Source organism: Melospiza melodia, chromosome 9 (assembly GCF_035770615.1).
Source record: "Melospiza melodia melodia isolate bMelMel2 chromosome 9, bMelMel2.pri, whole genome shotgun sequence".
NCBI lineage: Eukaryota > Metazoa > Chordata > Aves > Passeriformes > Passerellidae > Melospiza > Melospiza melodia.
The window spans coordinates 28528085-28552891 of record NC_086202.1 but is presented as its reverse complement, the minus strand read 5'-3'; the positions used below and the strand labels follow the sequence as shown (position 1 = coordinate 28552891).

The following is a 24807-nucleotide window of genomic DNA, read 5'->3' as shown; positions in this document are numbered from 1 at the left end:
TTAAACTATTAGACTAAAATATTTGATTCCAAAAGCTAATAAAGAGATAGAAAAAAAGTCCCACTTTGATTACCACATTTTCAAAGATCTTAAAAAATTTATTTCATCGCAGTGCAAAGGAAATATTGCAACCCATTTCTTAGGTAAGGAATTGAAGAAGTACCAAACACATCTTTTCACAGCCCTACAACTGATTTTCAAAACCTTGGATTTGAATGGACATTTTTCTCATTCCTGTTCTGTGACTCAGTTTTTTGGACTAAATTGCCTTTTTTATTTTCTGTGTAGCAGATTGGGTGATGTGGCTTTTTCCCCCTCACTGCCTTTCCCTCCTCCCAGTGTAATACTCTATTCATAAAGCTACACATATGCTAGGGAAGGGAAAGAGGCAAATGGTTAAATTTTACATATTTTATTTAAGTGATATTTAACTGCACTCACCTTTGTCAGCCAGATTTTTTTGATGATTCCCAAGTAATAAAATCTTACTGACATGTGAATAAATAGTTTCAAATGAATTATTTGTACAGAACCTCTTAGCTCCGACGCTGAAATCTGTGATACCCAAGTAATAAAATCTTACTGATGTGTGAATAAATAATTTCAAATTTATTCTTTGTATAGAACTTAGCTCTGAAGCTGAAATCTGGTATTTAAGTAAAAAACAGAAAAGTTACATTCTGCTTTGGTTTCAGAAAGTGTTTTCCAGTGAAATAACATACTACTTTTTTTAGACTCTTATCTTCAGTGGTCTCCAGTTGTTTCAAGATTATTACAAAAAAATAACTAAGATCCTCAACCAGCACCTGGTCTCATGGAGCACTTTTTCCTGAAGCAAAATATTTAGCCAAGCTTGGATTGGGACTGACAGGGCGCATTCAGCTTTTCTTTTTGTTTCTCTTGTGCAGGAGCTGGAGTGTGCATTGCCAGGCCTGTCAGAGTGGCAGGGGAAGGCTGGATGCTCAGCTAATAACTATGCACAGAATGTGGCTTTGAAATGCCAGGAAGCAGTGGTGAGATTGCAGCCAAGGTAAGGCTTGGGATAACACAGCACGTTTCACTTCTGATGAACTGTAGGAAAGGCTAATTCATCTGCTGCCTACTGCATAAAATATTCAGGCTCCTGGCTCTTGTTGGCTGTGTATTCTATATTTACACATCTAGGACTGTTTGGAGAAAGTGAAAGGGATAAAGATAAGAATGCAAATTTCATCATTCTTTAAATCCCTTACAGCTGAAGCAGAAAGAACATCCTTAGTTTAGAAACTTCAGTTCCTCTGTGCCAAGTTTCAAAAATACTTCTCCACTTCTTTCCTTTTCCCCCCAGTGCTGAATTGCCTCTCTTTCTCAGAGCTGCATTGTCTGAGCAATGGGAAAGGGAACCTTCACACCTGATTATAGCAAGGGTATCCATTTATGTACAGTTTAGGCTCTGGGTGCTGTGGCAGCTGTGCTTGTTCTGGTGCTGAAGGGCACTGTGTGCTCAGGTCTGGCATTGACCATGTCCTGATGGCAGGTAACTCAGCAGGTGATGAAGTTACTCAGCTCTGGTAAGTATTGGAAGTCACAGCTTCTGCTTTCATCTATCATGGCCTTGCAAATGGCTAAAAATGGAGTTTCAACTCACCCAACTGACCAGTGAAGGAGTGTCCTAAGGATAAGATTTAGTCCTTACTAAATCTAGGGGCACAAATTTCCCATGTTCAAGTGCTGGTTTGGCTCTGATTTTCTGTGCACAGAGTGTTTGTCAGGTGAGGCAGGTCTCTGCCTTGATGTGCATGACAGCCTTGGTGCCCTGTGGCAGAGTTTCTGGCTCCCTTTGGAGGGTCTGAAGCAGCAGCAGCAGTCCATCTCAGTGGCTCAGGGCACAGCTGGCTGACAGCTGTTGCTCACTGGCTCAAGGTTTGTTTGCAGTCAGGAGAGGCACAGCAGTGACAGCTGCCATCCAATGGCACTTTGGTGCTTCATTTGACATCAGCTGGTGGCTTTCTCCACAGCTTTTAGGAGGCAACATTGTAAATGGTTTTAATTTGTGCACTCAAAGGAAGGTTTAGCAGAATGAAAAAGCATTTAATTAGCTTGGACAACAAAGGGCTTTTGCCCTCCAATGCCTGTATGTGCAATTGAAACACTGCATCTCAGGAAGAATTTTTAATTAGGAAGCCTGCCTTCTCCTTTTCTGACATTCCTTATGAGAGAAAAGAATCCCACGGACTAGTAAAGAGGAGCTTCCTGAGTGTGGTATCAGACCTACCCAGTGGCTCTGCTGGTGGGATGTTTGTGTATGGGTAGGTAACAAATAACTGGTTAATTTTGAAAGGAACATGATGAAAGACACGGACTTTAAAGACAGGAACCAGATTGGAGTGTGCCTGAATAAAACAGCAACCACAGCAAAGTTCCCTGTCCACTTCAACTGTTTGGTCTTTTTAGTCTGCCTGGTATTAAACCATTTTTCACTGTGCTATTTATTCTTGTTTAACACCGTGGTAGCTCCTTAGAAAGCCTGCTATCCAAAAGGGCTAAATCTGTAAAAGAAAGATGCCTGGATTTACAGTTCCAAGTGCTGTGCAAGCACAGTGATCACATCTCAATTTTGGCCATGTTTCAATTTGATTACATTATGAAAAAGAAAAAAGAAAGTAGGTGACTTTACTCTCAAATAAGGAACTTCAAACATAAACAAGCGTTGCCATGTGGTCTCTGGCCTCACACACACACTTTATTTATTTTAACTGTCCTTGAACTGGCACTCCCACCCCCCAGGGCACTTCCACTCACCGATGCTGGAGTTCCCAGCTCCAGTCTGAGGATTGCTGTGTCTGGTGACCCTCCCTGTACTGCCTTGGCAGGGCCACAGCAGGTGCCAGTCCATGTGTCAGCTCACAGGGGGCTCTGGTGACTGCACCAGGCTCACAGCACTGACTCCAGCACAGGCTGGGACACTGCTGCCAGGGCATGATGTCCTGCCTTGTTTTCTGCCTTCTCTGCTGTGGGACATGCAAAGGTTAAGCATTCAGTGTTGGCAACAGGCAGCAATCACAGCTAGATTTGGGCAGAACACATCTGTCAGCACCAAAAACCCCAGGTTTCACTGTGTTCCACTGGTTTTGCTGGGCTGCTGGTAAAAAATAGCAATGCTTTGGGACGTGACACCTGCCTGTGTCCCTAGGTCAGACTAAAAGCTCTCTGGGGTTTGAGAGGAGAGGGACACACTGCTGCAGGAGTGTTCCTATACACCTCTCCTCAAATATCAGATGTGTAGGGGGAGGACAGGAGAAGAAGGATTTATTTCTGTCTCAAATAAAGGATCAAGGTTGATTGTTTCCAGTGCATCCTGCTGTTACTTCTGCTTTAACTGAATTGCTGCAGGGGGCTACAGCTCTGCCTTTAGTCTCATTGGGGATTAAAGGTGTAAATACCTCTGAACTCTACAGAGGTTTTTAAGAAATCTGTGAGGCAGCTAAAAACCAGATCATTTTAACTTGTCTAAATATGGATTAAAGACTGCTGAAATATGAACAACTTTTCAGTACAGTTCCTGTTAAGCAGAATAATCCAAGTTTAGGATATTCTAACAAGGAATTCTCATAAACAGATGTGTGACAGAGAAGAACAAACCAGGCCATGTAAGGGCAACAATCCACAGAATTGGCTTAAAAATGCGTATTGTTTCGTTGAGGGGGTAATTTCAATTTATGGTAATCACTGAAACAATAAAGGAAAGTTTTGTGGGATTTGAAGGAAATGGGAGAGTAGACTTGAAGAGATTTGCAGTCAGAAGAATAAGGGAATAGTGTCTTGTTTTTGGCTAAGCTGTACCTGACCTGTGAAGCAAGGATTTCAACCTCAAGAGGTGTTTATCATGTATGATTTATGAAAATCAGCATCAATTTAGTAGATGAAATGCCATCTGCATGGAAGGGAACCTTTGCACCTTTTTTCCAGAACATGAATTTCTAATACTATTGCCAGTGATTACTCTGAATACTGCTCTGGTCATTGTGTGTAGCTGGGTTTGGATACGAGTGCAAAATAATCTGCACCTTGATAGAAGGCAGATAAAAGTTATAAACAGGTCCTGGGAACAAATAAAGGAATTGCCTTTTTTTTTTTAACAGAGACTAGAAAAGCCAGTATGGAACAATACACATGATTACAACAGCTGCTTCTGCCAATTGCTTTCTCAAAGGCAATCAGCAAAACTGGAGCGGGCTGCAGGCTGTGTGCAGTTACCTGAGCAGAGCCTGGTGCTTTTCTCAGGTGCCTGCTACAGAGAGAGGAGGCTGAAACCAAGCACCCCTGGGCAGTGGGAAGGTTGATGGTTCAGCAAAAGCTGCATGTCAAGTCAGTGTGGAATTCAGAACTACAGTTTGGGGTGAAGTTTTCTGCCAAAGAAAAATTCCTTTAAGTTCTGCCTCTTCACCATTCCCCAAATAAACTGGGAATGAAGTGGTTTCATTTATCAGGATTTATCTGGTCCCAGGGCTCATCTCTATTCTGTGATTCTGTAACTCTATTTTTGGCAGAGGCTGTAGAGTGGCTCTTGCTGTCAGAGCTGTGATTGTTCTGCAGTAGAGGTGGAAATGCCCTGGATCTTGGGGTCAGCCAGAGCCTCTTGAGGTTTCTGTGCTTCCCTGAGGGGAGGCCAAGCTCTAGCAAGGCTTTCAGTATTTAAGTTTGCAAGGCAAGTATATTTTGAGAGTGCAGTTCAGGTGGGAACTCTTGATGTTTCCCTGGTTTCTGCTGAACAGCTACAACTCAGAGATGAGAGGGAGGCAGCAGGGAAGCTGCAGAAGTCCTGATGTCCCCATGCAGACCTGCATGGCTGAGGCAGAGCCTGAGAGGCTGCATCTCCTCACCTGCACAGGCAGCCAGGTGAGCAAGGAGAAAGCTGGGAAATGATTGACTGGTTCTTAAGAACAATTTCTTCAGAGATGGTGGCATTGAAATACTGGTGTTTATGGTTCCAGTGGTACTTGTACCAAGGCAGGGAAAAGTCTCTGAGCAAGCTTTTGGGTTGCAGTGCGATTAAAGAAAACAAAGCAAAAGTGGGGATGGGGACAGGATAGAGGAGGAAGAAGATAAGAGCAGCTCTTGCTGCAGCCCCAGTAAGGGCCACACCTGCTGAGTATGAGAGCTGCCATGGTAAGAATAACAAGGGCTGGCTGGGTTACACAAGGGCTGGGACTCCTGAGACAGGAACTGCTACACTGGCTCTCTGTCTGACCTCCCATTCCAGCACTCAGGGACTGCCCTTGGGCCCTTCAAGGTGGATTTCTCTTTCATTGCAGGTGTGCACTTTATGTTCACCCCAAAGCCTGTTGCAGTTCTGCATTGCTCTCTAAGGAATCAATCATAGGTGTGCTTGTGAAGCATCTACCTGCAGCAGTTTGGATTTCAAAATGCTTTTTGCCATTTGGGAAGGTCTCAGAAAGGAACCTTCTGTTTTCTGGGTGCTGAGAGGTGCTGGTGGTGTGCTCTGCTGTAGCTCTGGACAGGCTGAATCAGTGCCCTGCCAGGGAGCTGAGACTGCCACTGCTGAGCTGTCAACCACCCAGGCCACCCTCACTTGTTGTATTCATATTGTTGTCTAATTATACTTTCGAGCCTCGTACCTTCTTGGTGGTTTTCTCACAGCAGATCTTCACAGCAGCGGTGTTGTTGCTTCTCAGTCAGGGCTCCTCTCCCAGGCTCTCCCTCACCACCCCGCCCCCTTTTATCTCAGCTACCTCCATGGGCTACAGCTGCTGCCCAATCCAGGACATCACAGCTGCAGCCCATTTACAATAACTAGAAACAGGGCAGGGTCACTAATAAAATACAAAGATCTTTCACTGCCATACATATATTTACAATACATAAGTTAACTCAGGCCCCTACATTTCCCCCTTTTCTTTTAGCATCTTTACAATTACAATATACATATCTGTCCCAGCTCTCAGGCTACCACAGCTCTCAGCTGTCTTTTCTTCTAGAGTCCCAGCTCTCAGGCTGCCAAAGCTCTCAGCTGTCTTTTCTTCTAGAGTCCCAGCTCTCAGGCTGCCACAGCTCTCAGCTGTCTTTAAACACACACACAAATCCCTAGATGTTCCCAGGCTCTTCTCCTCAAAGGCCATAGTCTTACAGCTCTCTGAAAAGCCATAATCTTATAGCTTTCTGCTGTTACAGCTCCTTGATTTAAAGGCCTTATTATATTCTAGAGTCCCAGCTCTCAGCTGTCTAGTCCCAGCTCTCTGGCTGCCACAGCTCTCGGCTGTCCTTTCTTCTATAGTCCCAGCTCTCAGGCTGCCACAGCTCTCAGCTGTCTAGTCTTCTGTCCCAGCTCTCTGGCTGCCACAGCTCTCGGCTGTCCAGGGGATTCCATACCTTCTCTCGATGTTCATTGTGGCTGCAGATCTTTATCACGTCGGGGTCACCAGATGTTGTATTCATATTGTTGTATAATTATATTTCCTGAGTCTCATACCTTCTGGGTGGTTTTCTCACGGCAGATCTTCACAGCAGTGGTGTTGTTGCTTCTCAGCCAGGGCTCCTCTCCAAGGCTCTCCCTGACCACCCACCCCCTTTTATCCCAGCTACCTCCACGGGCTACAGCTGCTGCCCAATCAAGGACATCACAGCTGCAGCCCATTTACAATAACTAGAATCAGGGCAGGGTCACTAATACAATACAGAGATCTTTTACTGCCATACATATATTTACAATACATAAGTTAACTCAGGCCCCTACACTCACTGGCTCCTGACTGGACACAGGGGACGAGGGTTGGGCCAGGGTACACTGCAGGTGACTCTGGAAAAGGAGTTTCATCCCACACAATACTGTGAGGTTGAGGGGCAGGCCTCACACTAGCATTACCAATGCCAAGACACCACACATGTGGTGTTGTGATGCATAAACACATAAACAGCCTGGGGATGGGGTTTGTGTCACCAGAGCTGGGCTGCAGTGACATTTGCAAGTTACAGAATGTAATGCTCCTTTTTGGGTTTCACAAGGGAAATGTGGTGGGGATTTGCTTAAGTTATCTTCAAACATCTTCCCCAGCTTTTAAAATTATGTGGTTTTATTTGAATTTTATGCAGGTTTAAAAGTGATGTTGTGCATAATTCAAAAATTCACATGTCCTGGTCTGTATTTTAAACAGCACAGTGCTCATGCAAATTTATTTCCCCCTTGAAGTCAAGTAGGAGCTCTGTTATGGTAATTAGAATTTAGGTGGGGTTTTTTCCTTTCTTTTTTTTTTTTTTTTTTTTTTTTTTTTTTTTTTTTTTTTTTTTTTACTTATATCCACAAACCTCAAATGTACATGTTACTTATTGCATCTTTGCCATCTCTGTCATGGAGAAAAGGATAATTCTGCCAAAGCCAGTCTATAAAGAAGGGTGAGAGACATATATTTGAGTAGTAGCCACAGAGAGAATTAAATTTTCATTATTTTACAGGACGTAAATTATACAAAATAAGGGTGCCTGCAATTATTCAAAATTTCAGCTAAGGCCTGAAATAATTTTAATGTACTCAGCACAGATGGAAAATGAGGGCTTGTTCCTGCTGCTTTTGAAGTTAATGGATATTTTGTGATTGACTTTTAATGAGAGTAGAATCCAAACCATAGTTATTAAATTGTAAGCCCTGTGTTGCCTGGTGACAATCAGAAAACCTGCATTTGCCTAGCAGAGCAATTAATCTTGGTGAAAATGAAAAAGCACACCACAAAACTTTGTGTAGAGTAAGATCAGCTCAGCACACAGGAGACTGAAAATGCAAATGCTCATCACCCAGAAATGGTTACTCATCTTAATGATTTCAGTATCTCCAGAATCCAAATAATGCATAAATAAAAGCATCTTACTCCAGTATTTCTAGTGTAAAAGGGAACAGTAAAATGACAGATTAAGGGCATCCTAAAACATCTGGCAAGAGCATCAGCCTGAATGAGATGTGGTACCTCATGGCTGCTGTAAACCTTCTACTCTCCAGAGTGCAAGATTCATGAGGTGTACAGCTGTGAATGATGTAGAACTTTGTACAGTTCCTGTACAGAGTGCTGCTAGCATTTACTGTTTGTTTTTATATTTTAAAAAAAAAAGTTGTTTTTTTTTTTTAATATTAAAGGGAGTTCCCATTTGCTCTGTTATGCACCCTGAAAGGTGTTATTGAAACAAAGACTAGAAATGTGCAAGTCTGACACATGTTGTTTTCATCCTTTCCCTCATGTCTAGCTCTAGTTCAATGCAAGAAATCACCTTAAATATTTTTCCTTCATTAGTGAATTAGTTCTTCAGCTGTTTGCAGCCTTGCAGCTGCCTCCTTACGTTTTATTAAACCAAACTATAAATATTTCACTCTTTCCTATTAAATTAGTCCTTTTGCTGTTCTCATGACTCATTTCTGTTCCTATGGGAATTGCACATCTTGGATCCTGTTTGGAGCCAAGTGGTTTTTCATCCTGGTGTAGCTATCTAGTGTGTCTGCTTTGGTAAGAGAAGTGGCACAGCCATCATTTCAGTCATTAAATGCCTCACAAATCCAGGAAGAACTACAACAAAACCTCTGCATCTCTTTGTTCTGATTTTGAGATCTCTAGAGGATTTTACAGCTATTTCTTTTTGCTGGGATGATGCTATGCCCAGAAAAATATGAGTTATCTTGTGCAAAGAAATCTGGGTTTTGTGTTGGGTTTGATCACATCTCTGAGTGAGTCTCCAGGGTCCAGCAGACATCAGCACCTTTTCAGCACTGACAAATCTCATTCTCTGAGACAGCTGCAGTTTTCTTGCTTCCCCTGAGTCAAGAGTCAGCTTGTTGTACCCCCATGTCAGGCTCTGAGATCAGGTGTGGGAAGCCTCAGCTCATTCTGGGGATGGGCAGAGTGCTGGTGGGAGGCTACTGGGGTCACTCAGTCTGTGGGAAGCTGTTTCCAGACTTCAGTTTCATTCCTTGGCGTACTGAATTAGTGGCTAACCCTGAGGCTGGGAGCTGGGTGGGCCATGGGTGGGGCACAGCTCCTCAGTGGCCACAGCCAGGGGGAAGAGATCTGCCCCTCACTAGCCCAGGGCCTTCCTTTCCTCTTCTCGTGTGGAGAAACAGCAACACACTGAGAGAAAACCCAAGGTGTGGGCATCTCTGATGGCAGCCAAGTGACACTCACTAGAAAACAAGGACATCTCTCTTACAGGATTTCCAGGCATCTGGGGCCTTTCTGAAATTTCCAAAAGCAGAAGATTGGGAGCCTGAAATGCCATCAAATTTAAATATGGAAAGCTTTATTCTTTATGGCTGTGATATGGGAAAACTCTTGTTTCTGATTTAAAGCATGTGGGACAAATTGTGCTTAGATTTAAGCATGTGTTTGAGATTTTTCTTGGCATTAACCCTGTTAGCTCACCAAGTCACAGATCATTCATCTGTAGAAGTTTTTGACACGACAGAGTGAGCCCAGATATTCATGTCATAGTTTCCAGGACTGCATTACAAGTTTAAATGTATTATTTAGGATTCCAATAAAATCACTGTTGTTTTGAATGGGTTAAAAAATAGAGATGTTACTTTCATAGAAATGCTGTTTCTTAAACAGATTAATTCTGTAATTTATAAATTACATACATACATGATGAAAAGCTTGAGATATTTGCAGCACAGATAGGCAATCTATTGAATGAGTTTTTAAATTTTATTTTGTAGAATAGATCAGAGCACAAGCATTTCACCAAAAGAAGCAACTGATCAATTTAACAGCTTAAATGAGGTAAGTGAAACCAAAAGTTGAAATATGATGTTATAAATTTTGAATATATGTTTTGGTTTTTTCTTAATTTCAAGGTCTTGAAATAATGTAATTGCTTAATAATCTTAGATTTGCTTTTTAATGAAAGATTGTAGTCATGTTTTTGAAGAAAAGCTTAAAAATGTGATATGAGACTGCTAAAATAGTTTAAAAGCTAGAAGCAAGAGATTTAAGCCAACTTTAGATCGCTTTTTGTTTATGCTCAGAAAAGAAGCAAACACTCAATACTGACTGAGTGAAGGGACATCTTTCAATAACATTTGATTTTTTTTTCCCTCTTATTACAGCTCAAAATGGTTCATCTGTTAAATGTGAACCGTTATTTATCATATGTTTATAGTATATTTTTATAGAATATATTTATATGTTATATGTCATATAAATATGGACCATAAATATGTTCTGTTTAAAAATAAGGAGTTCTCAAAGTTGCTACATCCTGCAGTAAGCTAGGAGCAGTGCAATGGAGTCTAAAAGGTGCTCTGGTTGTAAGATGGAAGGAGGGGAGAGCTGAAGAGGGGAATCAAGGAAAGCCAAATAACACCAGAGAGACTTGGAACAAGCTGCTTTCACAGGGATTGTGTCAGGAGCACAGTGTGGGTGAAGCACAAAAGCTGTTGGTGTGATGACATCGAACCATGGATGAGCCTGGGTGAGGTCCTCACAGTCAGCAATACCCTGGGAGGGGCAGCAGGGGGTAAAGCCAAGCTCTGCAGTTATGCCAAGTGGGAAACCCTGTAAAGCATCTCCCCACACCTGGGGACCCTGCACCCCAGCACAGAGCCCACTCACCTTGCAAGGACAGTGGGGGACACGGGACTTACACAGGGAGCAGTGGGGTTTTTTAGTGCAGGCCAAGACAACACAACCAAACCAGTGGGAGAAAAGAGCTGGGTGAAGAGAAGCCCATTCCTGAAAAACTCTGGGAAAGAGGGCTTTGTTTCCATGATGAGCCAGAGAGCATCTATGTCTATTAATAGATGCCTGACTTTCATTAGGGGAAGACCACAATGTGTCCTTTTAAAGGAACTCAGACCTAATCTTCTCCTTGCAGTGAATTGTTTCCTCTGCATTTTGTGTCACTGTTGTGCAGCTCACTGTAGAAAATCTCAATGCTGACAGGCAAGGCACATTCAGTGACAATACAAGAGAGTACACTCAGCCTCTCTAGAGCCACCTCAGGCCTTGGGGGAAATCATTAAGTCATTGTTTCTTTTGAGAAGCCCCAATGCAAATATTCACTCAAGCATCCGCTTGAAAGCTTCCATTTAAAATCCTTGCAAAGGATTCCTTAAAGGCTAAAATAAAGATATTGTAATAAATCAGTGTAAAATAATAAAACCAATTATTAGCTTAGAAATGTAAATAAATTGTTAATAACCAATGAGGAATGAGCAAGGGTTACAACCTGGTGCTTTCTTTTGCAAAATCTTAGATTCTTTTGTGTCTCAGGTCCATTGCAAATCTGTGCCATAAGAAAAATTCTCTTTCTGGAATAGAGAAAATGGTGTCTCTCTTCACTGCTCACCCGTGGCATTATGCAGACCCAGGGCATATCTTGTTCTATCTTATTGTTGCTTGTTTGTTCCCCATAAAGGAAGTTCTGAATTGAAAATGTCATATGCCTCAAGGCACAAATATTGCCTTAACGGATACTGCAGAGATTTATTTATATTCCCATAAAATGTGCCTATCTTATTTTAACCTGAACTCTCAGATTAAAAAGCTGTTCCAGTGTGACATATAAAAGCATTAATTTCCTTAGAGTGAAAAAATGGAACAGGTTGAAATTTGCTCAGTTTTTTTTCCAATATGAATCACTTCAAAGGCTATTAAATGCTGAAAGCTTGGATTACTCTCCTTCTCTGCCCCAGCTGGTTTCATAAATCCAGTAAATCCATCAATAAACTGGATATAATAGAATAGCTGCCTTCCTGTCTGGGAGGCACAGGGGCAGGCCCAGGGGCAGGCTGCAGGCATCCTTTCATTCAGGAGCACTGTGTGAGGGTCAGGGTGGTATCAGTTTATGCAGGAAGCTCCAAGCCTGGCTTTGCTCCTCACCCTCCTGTCTGAGTCTGAGCAGAGCTCATGGCTGGGGCACACCTGGGTCCTTTCCTTTCCCCTCAGTTCTTAAATTTATTAAACCTTTGGTGTCCACAAGAATGAGACAAAGAGTGCTGATAATAGTAATCCTTTATCTGGGAAATAAATTCTTCCTAAAGGCAAATTCTTTCTCATTTGTCACATTGTCTCCTGTCAGGCTATGGCCTCCTGGACATGCTGACCAACACATCCCTCAGTGCTGATCCTGCTGGGCATGGCCCTGTGCCATGCCAGGGTACTGCCTCTCAGTGCCACAGCATTTTGGTGATGAACTGGGAGAATTTGCTCTTTCAGTATCCCACTCTCCAGAGGGATATAACAGTGCGTGGCATTCATCTAGATGTGAGAGATTATCTGTTATCTCAGGAATTCCTTACCCTAAGGCCTCCCCTCTTCCTTTTCAACAGTCACTGGTTGGAAGGAGTGATGATAGTGGGTCCTGGCTCAGTTTGTAGAGAAGGTGTCTCTACTACAGGCTGAGCTTCCTCTGGGAGTGGCAATCCTTTTGTACTGTGGTTTCTCCAGCAAAGGCTATGGCACGTCAGTGACTCTGTTTTCTTAAAGTATTATCAAAAATAACAAATGGCTGAGAAGAACTACACTGTTTCTCTTCCTGTCTTTCTCTGACTTCCTATAAATTTCTCCATTTTACCATTATTTATAATAATGTACAATGCTTCTTCACTAGGGGAATTGGCTTAGCTTAGGATCTTTGAATTGTCAGTTGCTTAAAGAGGACATAAGAAGAGATAAGAAACCTTAATCCAAGACAATTATAATTGCTTCTTTTTCAAATTTTTGGAATACTCTTCTTAAGAGAAAACAATATGGTTATTTTTCCAAGGCAATTTATGGATCCATTTGAGATAGTAATTACTGCATCAGGAAACGTCATGTTAGGCACCATAATGAACCTGGAATGAACACCATATCTGAAGTATTTGAACTGAGATCTTAGCTGATATAGGACACCACAGCTTAAATTACTTCTGCCATACTGGATTTCCATGTAGGGGCATTCTCAAATTGATGGTGATGCCCACCATGGCCTGACTTTTCCCTCTGTGTGTTTCAGCTGTTTGCACTGGCTTCTAACATGTTTAGCTGCTTCCTTTGACCAGCCATGAGCAGAGGTGGCCCAGGCAGGCCCTGGGACAGGTGTGGCCATGGCAGAGCTGTGAGCAGCATGTGCACTGGCTGCTTCTCCTCCAGAGCAGATGTGCTGGCCTTTGCTCTCAGCTGTGTACCCTGCCACATTTCCTGTTAATTTGTGGTGACTTTTTCCTGGCCAGTGCAGTGTGGCAGTGCTGTAGCACTCTGCTGTGGGTGAGGATAAGATGGGGTTGGTGGTACACTCCAGATTCATCATCTCCCTGGTAACATCAAGACAATCAAAACTATTTAGTGTTTTCTCAAATCCCTGTCAAGGGCACACTCATGAAAATAGATAAGGTATTTCTATTATCATTATTATATGATTTTCTTTTAGTGTTATGGCAGTGGCTGGAAATTTGCCATCCACCCACCTTCCCCAGCTGGGTGAAAAATATCATTTAGAGCAACCGAATATAAACCAGCTGGTGAATAACAGCATAAGCATTGCTGAAATGCAGTGTTTAACAATGCAGTCTGTGAGAATGCTTTTACACTGAACTTCCCATAAATATCAATGTGTCATAAGGAATAGTGATGCAAAGTGAATGTGTTTTCTTGAAATGGGATTTTTCTTGTCAAATGCTTAAAGTAATAGTCCATGAAGGTTGAGTCCTTTTATCAGACATTCACTTACATTTTCCTTATTGGCACATCCTCTGGGTTGTCATCTGTGTTCTCCCTAATTTTCCTCAGCTGTTCTCCTGGTAAGGTCCATGCTGTCATCAGAGTCCTCACTGGTTTGTAACTGGTACAAACTGTCATCTTTTGCTAGATGACATTAATGACTGTAAAATTCTGCCTGTCTGTGATAATTTCACAGCCACTTTGTTTGGGTTTAGTTGGGATGACAGACAATGGGAAATGAGGACTTCCCAAAGCAGTGCCATAGGTATGATGCAAGTCAGCATCCTTTCCTTGACAAGGAAATGCACTGCCCCCTGAAAGCTTTTAGGGGCAAGAAGGTTTCTATGGTTTTCCTGAATTTTATAAAAGGAATGAAAGGATAAAGGCAGAAAGTCATCCCTGATCTTCTCAGACAACCAAGCTGGTTTTTTTTTTTGACCAAAAGTTATCTTCAGTTTTACAAAAGGAGTGCCTTACAACAAAAATTATGCAAAGATGTATTAAACTACTCGTCATGTCGGTGATGTATTGTCACACAAAGGAAATCAGGCCAATAAATAAATTCATTTTTCATTAAATGAATCAATAAATTGGTTTCAGGTGTTTGACAGAATGAGGGAAAGGCTTTTCAGGGTATAAATTTGAGGAATTTTTTATTTTTTGCATCTCAGATTATTTTCTTCAGAAAATGTTCTTCATAAATATGTATCACTTGAGTGACTTAATGTAATATGTACATTCTGTGTGCGCCAGCTGTGTGGTTATTAGGACAGCCTTGTGTGGTTTTGTTTTATGTTTTGAGCTGTATTTCCCTTGAGATGGGGGAGCTGGATGCGTGGGGTGTGGGGAGTGACTCATTTTGCCCAGTCAGATGGTGATTAGGGCTTTCACAGCATTTCCATCACAGCGAGATGCTTGTGTCAGATCGTGCAGCTCAGTGCTGCATGCAGCATTAAAAATTCAGATCAGAGCTGGACCACGCATGGCACAGAGGCTGGAAGTGAGGTGGCACATAACTGTCCCTGCCATTGATTTGCCTGCAGCCAGTGACAATGATGTGCTGATTTTACCTTTGCAGCGGATCACAAATGATCTGCTGCCCTGTAGAACTGGCAGCAGCCCTCATAAAAGCCCTGTCTACATAATGAAGTATCTCTAAAACAGCCAATTAAAAAAAATCTCTCTCCCAAGAATCCCTTGAGTGATCGTGTTGTCAGTAACTCTTTGTTCACTGCTGTGCACTGCACTCACAGGCTGGAGAGGGAGATTTGATTTTTTATGAATGGTAAATGGGGAGGGACATAATGTCATCAGATCGTGATGTCAGCCCAATGAATGAAATACTTCCTTAATGTATTGCTTCAAGCCCAGGAGGAGGGACACCATCTCAGCTTGGCTGCCTGGAATAAATCGCCTCTTGCTGACAAAGTCATCTTTCCCACGTGCCATGAATAATCCATGTAAATTGGGACTTAAATAACCAGGAGTCAAGAAACTCATGGAATAGTGCACGTTTGCTCCCCCACATCCTCCCGGAGCTGGCAGTGGAACACCCCTTTGCAGGCGCTGCCGATGGGCTCCGGGAGTTGAAGAGCAATTGCTGATCCCCGTTGTTCTCTACCCAGCCCAATGTTCTGCTTTTGTCTGCAGAATTCTTTGTTGAAGCTGCAAGCCCTGGAAACTGATCTGTGCTCTGCGTTTCTGCCAGCCCAGGAGGAAACTCCCCAGCTGCCGGCACCCAAGGACACAGCCCCTTCTCCAGCCCACAGCAGCGTGCAAGCTGATGGGGCCAGTTGTGGAGGTAAGCCAGCGTGCCATGATGTGCTCTCATTTGCAATTATAAAAAAGCCTTGTGACTTGCACTTTAAAATCAGGCTTGCAGCCCTCTGGGAAACAGTGCAGAGCTAATGCAAAGCACCATTTCCTCCTGCAAACGCTGTGTAACGTAAAAAGGGGTGATACCTGTTAAAAGAATGGAAATTAACAGCTGTAACTGTCCTGTTTTCTGAGAGGGAATTTTCCTTTTCAGAGAGGTTTTAAGAATCCAAATTATTTTATTTTTTAGTTTTAATCTGTTATTTTTCCCCAAGTAAATTTACTCTCTTTACTTCCTATGTCTGTATTGTGTGAGATCACCTGCCATATCATGTAATTCTATTTTTGTCATTCTTTTTGTCAGAGCAATATCACTTCATTTCTCCTATTATTGATTTTAATTTAATGCATCAGCAGAGAGATAGCGAAGGTGAGTTTTACAGCATGTGGATTTTAATCATTCATGATCCTGTATTATTACCCAGCTGGGCAAACTGTGGTGTGTTATCTCTCCCTCTTCCCTCAATAGAGAAATAAATAGCCCTAAGGTTCAGCACTGTTTTTGTCAATTCATGGCTTGTAGTCACAGGGCTGGCAGAGTCGTGATGCTCAATAGAAGAGGAGTCACTGCTCGTGAAAAATAGGTCAAAGGCAGTGTGACTAATACATCTCACAGACAAGTGACATGAATACACAAATACCTAAGTCGTGCACCATGTATGGTTCAAATTAAGGCAGGTAGGTCAGTAATCCCTTTGCAATTGTTGTTTCATATCAGAAAAAAAATCTGGGTTAAGAAGAACTTATTTTAGGAGCTGCTTGCTCAGCATTTTCAGCAAGAAATAACATTAGGTTATTTACAAAAAAAAAATTATAGTATTACACAAATTATAGTGTTTTACTTAAAAAATTTCAAAGTTTGAGGTTGGCACTGGAAAAATCAAGGAACGATGCATGTAAAAATCAAATTATTATGAAGATGGAGGAATCTAAAAATGCTAAATGTCCTGGTTTTGTTTTCTTTTTAAAAAGAGGGTGTGTTAGTCCAGCCAGGCAAATACTTTAATAGCTCTTGAACACGGCTATGGAGCCTGGACTGGGACTAACCTTGATGGGTATCTGAAGCAGAAACAGGTCTCATTTGTGTGCTGCACAGGAAAAGACATTCTGCAGCTCACCCAAAACCTGCACTGACTCCTTTCCTTTGTGTCAGGGTGGAAAGGACTCCTTTCCCAGTAGTTTGCTGCATTATTTTGCTCTGGTGGTTTCATAGTTCATTGTTAGGATGGTTCTTAATTGTTTCCCCTTAATTATTTTTTGCTGTTTTGATTAGATTTTCTTTTTATTTATGCTGGTGGTGACTGCTGCTTCCAATCCTCTCTCTACTCCCATTTTCCCTCTGCAGCCACATGGGGAAATGTTGCATGATGTAGCATTTCTCTTGCACAGTTTCAGAGCATGCTCTGCCACTCCAGCAGTTCAAACTCATGCTTTAGTTAAAGCTTATCTATTTAATGGGTTTTATTGTGCCCTCATTCCTCATAACATCTGCTTTGTGGTTTGTGGCATTTTTAGTAACTTGCCATTTTGCACAGACAGAGCTGGTCCTAATTCTGTCTCTTAAATTGCTGCTGAAATCTTCTGATGCATTGAGCTGTCACATGGCACTGTTGGCTATTTGAGCTCCACCTTAGCTGGAAGTCCAGGGATTTGTACCAGGCTGGGAAGAGTTTCTAGAGAATGTGCCATGCATGTTACATCTTTAGTTATCAGCCTTTCCTCAGTGGATATGGGAAAATTAACACAATCCTTTCAATCAACAAATTTTAGAAAGTGTACATCATATGGACGGAGATTGAAGATACAGCAGTATAGTAAGATGACAGGGTGCCTTAGTTTTAAGGGGATGAGCAGTAACTTATCTCTGAGAAAAGTCAGCAATTTCCAGTTTACTTTTGAATATGTGAGAGCTGAATTAGAGTTGCCAAAGTGAGTCTGTAAAGAGTTGTGATGGGTACCAAAGTTAGTTTTTTAAAGGGGCAATTATAGAAAAGTAGGGTGCAATTTCTGTAACTTTTGGATATGAGATTACACCACAGAAGTGCCTGCAGCAATGAGCAGCTGAACCTAACTACAGGAAATGACTTCTAAATGACTTTCAAATTAAAAATTCTGATAGAGGCATTCACAGATGTAATGTGTTTAGGACTGAACACACTATATCTGAATATAATTTTTTCTATACAAGAGATTTCTGTGTATTATTGTTTCACTTGAAGCATATCACAGGTATAAATGCAGGATTGTACCATAGGACTTGTCACATGAAGTCCACCTGTTGAACCATGCTGCAGATTATCAGACACTAGAATTTGGCTTTAATTCCTGTGGTGTTCTCCTGTCAGTGCTAAGCTGCATGGAGTAGATAGGATGGAATAGATGCTAAAAGGGGCAAGTTACTTGCTTGGGTAGAGGTGGCTTTAATTCCCAGTTTTGGCAAAAATAGAGGCTAAAATTAGACAAGATACATGAAAACAGGTAGAATTTTGGTCAGTTCATGGGCTACTCTTAGGATAATATTTAGTGTCTTGTTTAGGATCTACACAGAACTGGAATCAGGATGATGGCCTTAATTAAAAATTGAATTGATTAGAACTTGTCATCACCCTGAGATGTCCTACTATTTCAGTAGTTGTGCCACTGAAATGAATCAGTCTGAATTATTTGCTGACCACTTCTGACTATTTGGTAGTAATTTAATGCACTTCTAGTAGAGTTGGAACTAAACTCTTTCTTGGGCCATAGCAAAGTTGCACGAGTATTCAAGCCTTGCTGTCAGAAGGCCAAGGAAATGAAAGTGCCCTGGCCTTTGGGAAATATTCCCAAATTATAAACATGCAGGTTGTCTCCCTTTTGTTTGCTAGCAGAATAAAAGAACCTCCTTGAACTTTGTGTGCTTGGTTTTACACTGGAGCTGCACCAGCCACTACTTTTCCTGTGTATTTATTTTCCAGGAGTTCTTAGTCTTGAACCTGTGCATTTCTTCCATTTCTGAGCCTGGGCTGTGCCTATGAAATTGTCTGGCTGTAGATGTGAGGAGCAGCAAATGTCTGTCACCATATGGTTTAGCAGTGGTACAGGCTGTCTCCTGCATGAAGGACATTTTTAGGTCCACAGGAAGTCAGAGTTCAAATGTTGGAAAGTTATTTCCTTCACTTATCAAACACAGACTAGCTGATCTTTTTATAACATCATTTTCCTTTCACAGTCAGGGCACTGCTACTTAATACTTATTCCTTGTAATAACAGAACATGAAAAACTGTGCAATTGTTCTTAGTCAACCTATTTCCCAGTGATTATGTGTTTCTTGAAGTTCAAAGATGGTGAAATTAAAGCAAGGGAAGCCAGGTTCTTCTCACCGACAATACTGTTCTTCAGAAAAAAACAACAGGAACAACAACAGATCAAAACCCAAACGAAAGTATTAATTTTAAAAAATTTTACAGGGCAAGGAAAGAGGGAACACTTGTTGCAGAACACCAATTATTCCAGCCATTGTCACTGCCTGTTGTCAGTGTCCATGATTGCCCAGGACTGCTCAGTGCTCCACCCCTGCCTTTCCCAGGTGCCTTCCTGGGGCCTCTTTGTGGGAGGATTTGAATCTCATACAAGGTTTAGGAGATTTGGGTGTTGCTCTGGTATCTTGGAGAGCTGAATCTGACCTACAGAGGATCAAGTACTTAGAGGAAGGATGCAAGGTTAGAATTAATCAACTACATTGTCTCATTGTGAAAATGCTTAACATAATTTTAATTGATGATGCTGGTAAGAGTAGACGAGCTTGTAAATACAAGAGTTGTGTAACTTTTGCTTGGCAGACTAAACTGTGATTATATAATATAAAATAGGATTTTTGTTGTTGTTTGTAAAGCAAAAGCAGTTGGATAGTGTCCAATAAAATTATATTTAAGCCATTGTAATTTCTATTTTTTTAGAGAAATATAGGGTTGGGGTTTTTTTGAAGGGTTCCATTCAGACCTGGTTTTCACCACTGCCACAGTGTAGCAATAGGGATTTGCAGTTTTGGTATTAGTTGGGAAGAGGGCAAAAAAATGTACTACAAAGGTTCTATTCAAATCCTGGAAAAAATACTCACTCAGCATGGGAATGTGATGTCCCATGTGCAAAGCAGAAAATCGAAAGTGAAGGTAAAAGAATTTACCTAAACCTGCCAGTTCTTCTGGGAGTAAACTCATGCACAGTTGTTTTTCAGGGCAATTTTAGGCTTCCATTGAATAAAAAGATTCTGTGAAATGCATTAGAATGCATGATATATGGCAAATATAATAATGGTTAGAATGACACACATGCTGCCTGGAAATGCAAAATAATAGATATTAATTAAAAAGCTGTATATATGAATGGGCTTAGAAAAAAAAGAAAATAATGCAGATGGTGAAAAATATAATGTACTATGGAAACTGCTGTAGGAGAATCTGAGTCAGGGTACAAACTTTGCTTTAGCAAAGCAAAGGAGAAAAAATTTTAGGCAAGAACTTTTATGAGATTATGGAGTTTCTCCCTAGAAAGTATAATCTGCATTAAATCTCAATCATCTGATAGCAAAAATATTGATTAGGTTTGATCATCATCATGCATTTCACCTACTGAGGGTGAGGAAGAAGATTCAATATTGAATATTCCCTTCAATGGACTCAGGTAGAGTACAGGAAGATGAATCCCTGATGTTCCCTAGGTAGGCCCTGTAATGTGCCATTATTTTTCATGTTACCTATAAACAGAACCAGTGTGAGGAGTTTCATCGATTCCTACTTTTTCTAGCTTGACCATCATTATAAAACAAATTTTACCTTTTAAGCATCTGTGGTGAGGTTTGCATTTACAGTCCAAGAGATTGCTAACACCACAAGCATTGTTAGTACCACAAGCATGACTCCTCCATGGAGCAGCCACTGTCCATGACCTTGAGTAAATAAACTGAATGTTCTTGGTGGTGGTTGTTATTTTCTTATCTTGTGTTCTTTGAGCCAAGGCTATGTTACTGTTGCCCAACAAAATTCTGCAGGATGTGCAAACAGCCCTGGAGGTTCTTACCACCAGGACATATTATATTTTTTACCTTCTTTTCTCTTCACCAAGAGACTAAATGAAAAGTAAAAAAAATTAAACTTGTTGTGTGCAGTCATCATCTTCTTCAGGAAAGTGGTTTTCAAAAGCAAACAGATCTATGAAAATATAAGTAATGCTTCTATTCTGGGAAACTCTCCATCTTTACTTCATAGTTTATAAATACACCCATCCACCTCCTCCTGTGGAACTCAGAAAGGATTTTTGTGAAGCCAGTGGCAGTACTTCTATTTTCTCATCCTCAGTGCTGTGTCCACCCTGCATGCAACACTTTGCTGATCTGTTTGCTGCTCACTTTGAATACTCATGCTTGGAATACTTCTGTAAAGCCAAGTTTTTATTGACCTAGGTAGCTGTACCCCATGTGAGTGCCCCTCAGTCCTCAGTGATTTCTGCTTTCTTTCTAGAGCCCGTGCCGGCGCACAGGGAGTGGCAGAATGACATGGAGAGCAGCCCACAGGAGCACCACTCGCTAGGGACCAGCCGACTGCTGTATCACATCACAGATGGAGACAATCCTCTCCTGTCACCACGCTGCTCTATCTTTAGCCAAAGCCAGAGATTTAACCTAGACACAGAGTCTGCCCCTTCTCCACCAAGTGCTCAACCTTTCATGATGTAAGAAAATCTATTTTAATTCTTATGCATTTTTAAGACTTTTTCTGCAATTCGCAACCTTTGACTCTTCATGGGGTTTTTTTCAGTTGTTGCTATGTAATAAAAAGCAAATGTTTTTATTGTGGTGTATTTTGAAGTGGATGATTTGCAACACCAGAAATAGGAACTAGTGTTTCCTCAGTCATCACACTGTACAATATTTTTTTTGAAGTCTTTGTTAATTACAGTTAGCAAGGACAGTTTTAAATGTTAGTAATTAGAATGATGAGTGAGCACAAGATAGAGAGGGCTCTCTAGGTATAATACTAAAAAATTCAGCTGTAATTGAGCTGCAGCTTGAGTCACTGATGAGGGGTGACAGTGACATAAAGCATATGAACAATCCAGGTATGTGATTTCCAGAAACCAAGCTGTGAGTCTCAGAGAGAAATCAAACTTTCTTAAAAGCTGATATACAGAGCTTTAGCTTCAGCTGCTTATGGATAATAATCAACTCTATTGACTTGTAACTGTAAATAATCAGAAACTAAACTGTCTTCCAAATGATAATGTTCATTTCCAGTAATGAAGAACTCCCTGAGCTTACTTTTATAAATCATGTCACTACAGTCTCCTGTTATACTTGAAAGATTTGTGAATAAAGGTGTGGGTGTTAAATGTAAATACTGGATCAGGCTTTTGCCTAGTAGATTATTTTTTTGAAATATATTAAGAAATCCCATGATTAATTAAAAAAAAGAGAGAATGAAAGACAGATGGTGAACCCATTAGAATACTCTAGGGGTACCTTCAAGCAAAAGCAATTATTTTATGCTTACTTTATAAAACTAAGTTGTCTCTGTCCAGTGAAAGAGTAGAATAGCCATGAATTCTGAAATGCTAAGTGTGAAGTGTGCCTGAAAACAAGGCAGGGTCCGTTATAGCTCTTAGATCCCATAACTCTGCTTTTGGCTTTTGCAGGCCAAGAAGTTCTTCCAGGTGTAGCTGTGAAGACTGCAAAGAACCACAGACAGTAACACAGCTTACCAAGCATCTTCAGAGCCTCAAGAGAAAAATTAGGAAGTATGAAGAAAAGTTTGAGCAAGAAAAAAAATACCTGGTAAGACAATATTTGAAAAGGTAAATACTCCAAGAGGGAGGCAAGAATCCCAGTATATTTAAACTTATTCAAACAATGTGAGATATGGTATTTCTGGTAAAATGAAATAGGAACAACTTCAATGAATAGCTTTTCAGCATCTTTCAGTGCATGCAGTAGTTCTGAGACTTTTAATTTTCTTTGAATTACCTTTGTTGCAAAATTTCCATCTTTGAGAAGTGTGAATCAGTGAAACACAGCTGACAGGCTTGTGAAACAAAATTGTGCAAAAGGTGAAAAGCTACTTATTTGCTTTGTAGGAGTAATTTGCCTGGAAACTTGTTTTGCTGTGCAGATCCCTTCATTCAGGCAGGCTCCTGTGAACATCCAAAGCCTGGGGCTCTGTACAAGCTGATGGTAAAAATCAGAGAAATAAAACTTGTGGGGGTTGTTTGAGGTCAGTGGTGAGTGCTGTGCTGGGAATTGTGCAGTATAAGAATATTAAAACATACCTGATGCTAAGGAGGTGCACAACACAAATCAGGGAAGTTTGTGACATTTTCTGACTGTATTAAAATTAAGCAAATGATATATTACCTTTTAATCCTGTTAAATGGCCAAAACCTTGTGCACTGTGGGCATCATATGTTCCTAGGAGGACAATTTCATACCTAAACAACCCTCACAGTATGGTCAGAAAAGAAATTATTTCAGAAGCTTGATTTTGCGAAATTATTTTGCAATTTTATATATCTGAGTTTTGTGTAAATTCACTTTAATTTGCAGACAATTTCTAAATGCAAAATAACCCCTGATCTACAAAGCCTTTGTTGTTTATTTCTTTTGAAATCACTCTTGCACAGGATTTTTCATTTGATTAATTAAGCAGATCAGTTGAAATTCTGAAAATGCTGTATCCCAAGAGAATCCCAGTCTTATGGTAAGAGCTTATTCCTGCAAAGGACAGAGAGCTTCAGTTAGCATCCTGGAAATCACTTAGGAACTTGACTAAAATTAGGTATTTGATCAATCCTTTTGAAGTCACCGAAGTTATTTATTCAATTAGTCAGAGATTGAAACGTTCATTGCTGTCCTTTTTGGGATCAGAGACATAACACTCAGATCCTTGTGGCACTGTGTCACAATGGGGAGAGATAAGCCATGGCAAATTAATGCCATGCTCAAGCCAGATGCTCTGCATGGCTCTGATAGAGTGCAGTCAGAACTACGGACATTTTGTAGCACGCTGGGGGTGGGGAGGGTTTTATCTGTTTGATCCTTTAACTGTCAGTTCCTTCTCTTTCTTTACATTCTTTACATTTTCCTTTGCATTCAGCCTTCTCATGGTGACAAGACTTCCAATCCTGAGGTTCTGAAGTGGATGAATGCTCTGGCCAAAGGTCGGAAGCAGCTCAAAGGTACATAATAGAGTGTTGTGTCCCTTTGCTGCTGAGCCTTTTGCAAGTGGGAGTGTACCTGGAACCTTTTCAAGTCAGTTTTCTAACCTCACTGCTCTGCTTATTTTTCACAGTGTGTGGCAATAAGTCTCCCAATGGCAAGAAAGATATTATGTGATATGGCTTGCCTTGATTCCTGAAAGCAGGGATTAAAGTGAGCCAGTTCAGCCTCCACACCAAGGCTGGAAGGGGAAGGGGGAAACGCCATCATCTCTCCCTCATCACTATAAACATTCATGAAAAAGGCAGTGCTGTTCTGAGCACTTTCATGAGGGTCTAAAACACAGAAGTGAAAAGTTTCCTTGCAATAGCACAAATGTAGGTGCAACTGTTTCTTTAGGACTGAGGATACATATCTCTAAGGATTTAATTTTTTTTGATCATAAAAACATATTTTTACTTGATAATAAATTTGGCCTTGAGGGTCAGGTTTTGCCCTTGACCGTCAGCATACCACTCCATTACGTCTGTGGGTGTATCAGATGCTTTCCCTTGGGGAGTCTGTAGCCAAGACTGATTGATTTTTTTTTTTGTAGGCTATTTATAATTCACTAAATCTTTTTTTTTTTTTTTTTGCTCTGTTATAAATGGATTCTCACTACTAAATAAATTGTAGTATTATCTTTCATCTCTGTTCTGGATGTAGTTAATAATGTAGATATAGAGGATGTGATTGTGGTAAATAAAGAAGTAGAAACTTATCTTTCAGTAAATTTCTTCTGGAAATTCTCCCTTGAGTACTATCCTATATGACTATGAGATGACGATGCTAATTACTATTATTATTTCCCCTTGAACTCTGTTGCAAATACAGGAAGGGCAAATGCAAAGAAATGGCCAATCTGCATGGTTATTTTCTGAAGATTGTATCTCTGATTCATCCACTGAATCTCCTGTCCAGAGGGTCTAGGCTTCATAGATCAGCCTCACCTTCACACTCCAAATGCCTCAATCCTGTGACAACCCTTGATTTTTATTATCTTGGATAATGGCACTGCTTTTAAATGAAGCCAG

General features: G+C 40.9%; 1 protein-coding gene across 1 annotated transcript in view; it reads left to right on the top strand.

Moving 5' to 3' along the window:
* FAM13C (family with sequence similarity 13 member C) overlaps window positions 1-24807 on the top strand; it is a 124713-nt gene that overhangs the window by 86743 nt on the left and 13163 nt on the right. Inside the window, exons 10-16 of the mRNA XM_063164013.1 lie at window positions 909-1030; window positions 9692-9755; window positions 15327-15477; window positions 15856-15921; window positions 21048-21258; window positions 22219-22357; window positions 23673-23754. Of these exons, the coding sequence (XP_063020083.1) occupies window positions 909-1030; window positions 9692-9755; window positions 15327-15477; window positions 15856-15921; window positions 21048-21258; window positions 22219-22357; window positions 23673-23754 (835 nt within the window). The remainder of the gene's footprint in view (window positions 1-908; window positions 1031-9691; window positions 9756-15326; window positions 15478-15855; window positions 15922-21047; window positions 21259-22218; window positions 22358-23672; window positions 23755-24807) is intronic.